Below are 6,000 nucleotides of genomic sequence, written 5' to 3' on the forward strand. Positions count from 1 at the left end.
GAGGTCGTTTGCTATCTTGATAGCTTTTTTACGAAGTACCTCCTTGTAGATACAGCCTAATTGTTGCTACCTACCTACCAACCTACCTACCTACCTGACCAGACCAGACCCGCCACAGTTATCTGCTGACGGTCGGCCAGGTGCATTTGGGCCTCGAATCTGGGTCAGAAATACGCTGGTGTTCTGTAACCTCTAGGACGCACAGCAAACAATGTGATGTTTGTGCAGAGTTTCCATGCGCACGTGTTTGAGTGCAGCATTTTGTAGCAGGGTCATTTTACAGGCTTGTTGTGGAAAAGTGTGATTACAGAACAGAACATTCCTACAATTAGTCTGGATACGTGAAGCTCCTCCATGCAGCCACTCATGAACAATTAGTCTGGATACGTGAAGCTCCTCCATGCAGCCACTCATGAACAATTATCACCCTACGGAGGTCACAAGAGGAACCAGTGTGTTGATGTCTACCTAGCCTTGGTACCAGGCTTTCATTTTTGTTGGTGCAAAAATGTAAAGCCTGGAGGAACGCATTGGCCGCTCTGGTCTAAAAGTGGGAGTCAACCCTTCCGGGTGGGCGTCGCTCGAAATTATGTGACGTAGCGCTGCACTAGGGGGGAGAAGAGGGGCCGGGGGTGACGGACAGATCGATGAGATCCAATCAGGGCGTGCGCAAATCTGAGCCGCGACCCGCCCCTCTAGACCAGAAACCTAACAGCTCAGGCTAATGTCTACCTACATGAGGAGGCCGTGTTTTTACAATTCCTTTTCTTTTGTTCAATTCCGTCCAACCAGGGGGCTCATATCCTTGAACTCCAGTGACACCTACTACCTTGAGCCAATCTCAGGCTCGGAGGCGGAGCCTCTCTACCATTCGCTGCTGAGCACAGAGGAGCTGCCAATCAAGAGCGCCACCTGTGGCCACGGGCATCAGAGCGGGCACATCTCACAGCTGCATAAACCACTGCATCAAAGAGTGAGTTCACACCTGCATTGCGCACGCACGCACGCACGCACGCACGCTAAGGCTTTCATATCTAGTGGTTTTTACTAGTAGCCTAGTTGTTTAACTACCTATTATGTAAAAAATCACACCCGTGTGAAGTGAGGGGCGCTAATATATTAAAGTCTAACTCATGTTGATTAGGTGATGTAAAACAATTTTCCCTTCATTGTCAATGGCGTTTACAAAACAAACATTGAACTAAAGACAAACATTAAACCTGTGTATATCAATATATATATATATATATTTTTTGTATTATTATTAAAGGTATATTCTTTGATTTCACTTAATTCAAATATCACTTATTTTTTTGTTTTGTTGTGATAATCCTCCCTACTATATAGAGTGTGCTGGCCATATAAGGAGTTCCTCCCTGTCCCCAGTTAACCCCTTGGGGGTCAAAAAACCTTAGGTTTCGTTTTTGACTCTCTATCCTGATTGGACGAAAGGCTGCAGGGTCCCACAGCCAAAAACGAAACCTAAGGTTTTTTGAGTGAAATCACTGAATATACCTTTAAATTATTTTAAATAATCTTTGCACGCGCACACACACACACGCACGCCACACACACACACACACACACACACACACACACACACACACACACACACACACACACACACACACACACACACACACACACACACACACACACGCACGCCAGCTCAACTGGGACGGTAGATTTGTAGATGTTGTGTAGCAGCTAGCCAGCTAGCGTCTCTTTGTATCTTCATGTCGCTGGCTTCCATTGGAAATTATCCCATTCTGACCTGAGTTCAGATTCATACGAGGTTTCCGCCGGACACACACTGGTCCTGATGAACCCATTCTGACCTGAGATCAGATTCTAAAAATGTCAGTCGCTCTTCGATTTTTCAAAAATAGCAGACCTACAAGCTCATATCGCGCCACTCGGTGGCGCGATACGAGCTTGTAGATCTGCTATTTTTAAATAGCTAAAGCATAACATGATGCTGACACCAAAATGGGTGCCCGGTCAGAATGGGTTAATGGTAGCCTGTGGCTTTGTGTAGCTGCCAGTCTGAAAACAACATCAGGTTGTATATATTACCCATAATGACGTTGATGAACAAACATCCTCCAATATTTACCCATAACGTTGATAATCATTAGTTTGAACAGTTCCGGAGTGACATACAGGGAAATCATACTGATGATTAACCCATTCTGAACGGGCACCCATTTTGGTGTCGGCATCATGTCGTGCTTTAGCTATTTAAAAATAGCAGACCTACAAGCTCGTATCGTGCCACTCGGTGGTGCGATATGAGCTTGTAGGTCTGCTATTTTTGAAAAATCTAAGACACTTTTAGAATCTGATCTCAGGTCAGAATGGGTTAATAATGAAACTGTGAGGATGTAATAGACATTTTTAGAATCTGATCTCAGGTCAGAATGGTTTAATACAGGGTAACATATAACATCAGGCCTCTACAGAAAAGGAGCATCTTTGTCACATGGGGCACAAAGAGCATATTGCTTTTCTTCTTAGTGCCAATGTGGAGCAGAGAATGACTCACCATGTCACCACGAAAGGCAGGAGAATTATGGGGAGCTGTGTGCTTTTATTTCTCCTTATGGTAGCGGAGCTCTCTCTCTCTCTCTCTCTCTCTCTCTCTCTCTCTCTCTCTCCTTGCTCTGCTCCTATCTCTCATTCAATTCCCTGAACTGACATCCATTCATCCTAGGCTGTTACAGTATGTACAAATATAAACTATAAACTGAGGGCACATCAACAACAAAGTGTGTGTGTGTGTGTGTGTGTGTGTGTGTGTGTGTGTGTGTGTGTGTGCATGTGCGTGTGCGTGCGTGCGTGCGTACGTGCGTACGTGCGTGGTTAGGCTACATTCACACATATCAGACAGCGGTCTTGGTCTGTCTGGTGTCTTGTCCGTGTTTAATGACCACTCCGATTCATTTCCAATGGAAGTCACATGGTTGGACGAGGCAGTCTTGTTTGATGGCGGGGAGGGGGAGGGGGAGGGGGGAGGGGGAGGGGGAGGGCGCAGAACACAGCCATCAAACAAGACTGTCTTATCAAACCATGAATGCGACTTCCATTGGAAATTAATTGGAGCGGCCATTAAACGCGGACAAGACACCAGACAGACACAAGACAGGTGTCTTGAATGTGTGAATGCAGCCCATAGGGTACGGTACAGCATGGCTCAGGGGCCCCCGGTATTGCTCTACAGTGTGGATTGGCTCAGGGGCCCCCGGTATTGCTCTACAGTGTGGATTGGCTCAGGGGCCCCCGGTATTGCTCTACAGTGTGGATTGGCTCAGGGGCCCCCGGTATTGCTCTACAGTGTGGATTGGGCAGGGCAGCGATCCCCTCAAAGTCTAAATCAATGACTTTTAATTACAGCAGATGCTCCGTCTAATGGATGCAGTCAAGTATTGGCAAGCTGGAAAAGTAATGATAGGAAGATATGGCCAATGGTAAATGTCCTTAGACAAAAAGCAGTGTGGAAGCTCCCCTCTCTCACATGGCACTGATCAGGGTTTTTAATGTGGTTCAACGTCATAAACGTGAAAGAACCACAATTTATTCTTGTTTTATTAACACGTTCTGACCTGAGATCAGATTCATACGAGGTTTCCACTGGACACACACTGGTCTGATGAACCCATTCTGACCTGAGATCAGATTCATACGAGGTTTCCACTGGACACACACTGGTCTGATGAACCCATTCTGACCTGAGATCAGATTCTAAAAAATGTCAGTCGTTCTTCGATTTTTCAAAAAATAGCAGACCTACAAGCTCGTATCGCGCCACTCGGTGGCGCGATATGAGCTTGTAGATCTGCTATTTTTCAATAGGTAAAGCACGACACGATGCTAACACCAAAACGGGTTCCCGTTCAGAATGGGTTAACCTTGCAGATATTATGTGCAATTGTTCATGAAGGCCTCTCACCGCCAAGCCATCAGCTCTTCACTATTCTAATGCTCCATTCCACCTCTAATGGGAGCTTTCTTTATTGAATCTGCAGGATTCAGGAACATTGTCTGAGCACTACCGTTCTGACTGTTGAATGACTGGCTGGCTTGTAAGATCAGTGGTGTAGGAAATGAGGCCCATTGTGTGCCAGTCTCACGTGGATAAACCCATGCATGCACCGTCTGTCGTCATTCATTCCAGGAAAGGAGGCTTTGAATGAACATGGACGTAATAACTTCTGAAGGACAAGTCGGCGTGGCCGGAAGTGATGGCTTTCTTTCTCAACATTGTGAACACGATATCTCAGGATTCAGGAACATCTTGAGGGAATGTCATGAGATTTGACACGCAAACGATACAATTTACAATCTAGGCAATTAGCAGAGCGATTTACATTAAGCAAGAACAAAAAAGCATGGCAATACATACAAAGAAGTTATCATGAATCATATGTAAGCTAAGAACGTAACAGTGGGATATCTATATAATGAAACAGCATATATACTGTATATATATATATATATACTATATAGTGCTATGTTTACATAAAATGCTATAAGCCCTAAGATGGAGTCTGAAGATGTGCGTTTTCAGACTGCGGTGGTAAGATTGGGAGTGAATCTGTAGTCCCCCCCCCCCCCCCCCCCCCCCGAACCTCAAATGACAGTGTAGGATTGTAGGCTCTACAGAGCCGAACCGACTTTTATTCGGCTCTAAAAATAGGATTGTGAATCGGCCCTAAGTGCGCTTAAATGCGCAACATTCACTTGGACTGAAGGATTTATTAGATTTCCTGTCGCATAAAACATAAAAGAAGTTGCCTGTTTTATGTTGTAATGTTTTGTTTGTCTCAAACCAAGGACCACAATGGAAACAAGTCACTGACTTTATTGTGTTTCCACCCTTGACCTTTCCCTGAGAAGCATGTCAAATGTGTTTTTCTGATTTACAGCAATAACAAATCTGCAACGGGAGAGGCCGGTATTTAACCCATTCTGAACGGGCACCCATTTTGGTGTCAGCATCATGTTATGCTTTAGCTATTGAAAAATAGCAGATCTACAAGCTCATATCGCGCCACCGAGTGGCGCGATACGAGCTTGTAGGTCTGCTATTTTTGAAAAATCGAAGAGCGACTGACATTTCCAGAATCTGATCTCAGGTCAGAATGGGTTAATCAGACCAGTGTGTGTCCAGTGGAAACCTCGTATGAATCTGATCTCAGGTCAGAATGGGTTAAATAGTTAGTTAGATCAATGTATTGTCCACGTGTGGAAATTTGTCTTCGGTCTCAAACAACAGTAAAAAACAATCAGCAACAACAACAGCAACAACACTTACACAATTATCTTCATGGCACAAATGCAGGACAACAGTGGCAAATACATTAAAAAAACAAATCTAGCGAGACTCGGTATCATTTAGTGCCTTAATGTCGTTAGGAATGAAGGACTTTTTTTTCTTTTTAAAGATGTTACGGTTATCTTTTGGTACTTTGTAACGTCTACCAGAGGGAAGTAGTTCGAACTCCCTGCAAAGTGAATGAGAGGAGGTCATTTGCTATCATGACAGCTTTGAAGTACAACTTCATTGTTTCTGTCTCTTCCCAATGATTTCTGAGGCTAGGTTCACTTTTCGCTGCGATCTTTTACATTCAGATTGCCATACCATGTTGCCATGTTAACCCATTCTGAACGGGCACCCATTTTGGTGTTGGCATCATGTTATGCTTTACCTATTGAAAAATAGCAGATCTACAAGCTCATATCGCGCCACCGAGTGGCGCGATACGAGCTTGTAGGTCTGCTATTTTTTGAAAAATCGAAGAACGACTGACATTTTTAGAATCTGATCTCAGGTCAGAATGGGTTAATCAGACCAGTGTGTGTCCAGTGGAAACCTCGTATGAATCTGATCTCAGGTCAGAATGGGTTAATCAGACCAGTGTGTGTCCAGTGGAAAACTCGTATGAATCTGATCTCAGGTCAGAATGGGTTAAAAGTCAAGATTCCCTCTATCACTGTTTC

General features: G+C 44.5%; 1 protein-coding gene across 1 annotated transcript in view; it reads left to right on the forward strand.

Moving 5' to 3' along the window:
- adam19a (ADAM metallopeptidase domain 19a) overlaps positions 1–6,000 on the forward strand; it is a gene marked incomplete at its 5' end in the record, with an annotated part of 80,246 nt that overhangs the window by 36,738 nt on the left and 37,508 nt on the right. Inside the window, one exon of the mRNA XM_083789596.1 lies at positions 793–973. Within this exon, the coding sequence (XP_083645722.1) occupies positions 793–973 (181 nt within the window). The remainder of the gene's footprint in view (positions 1–792; positions 974–6,000) is intronic.

The sequence above is a fragment of the Protomyctophum parallelum genome (assembly GCF_964188405.1).
Source record: "Protomyctophum parallelum genome assembly, chromosome: 18".
NCBI classification, from domain to species: domain Eukaryota; kingdom Metazoa; phylum Chordata; class Actinopteri; order Myctophiformes; family Myctophidae; genus Protomyctophum; species Protomyctophum parallelum.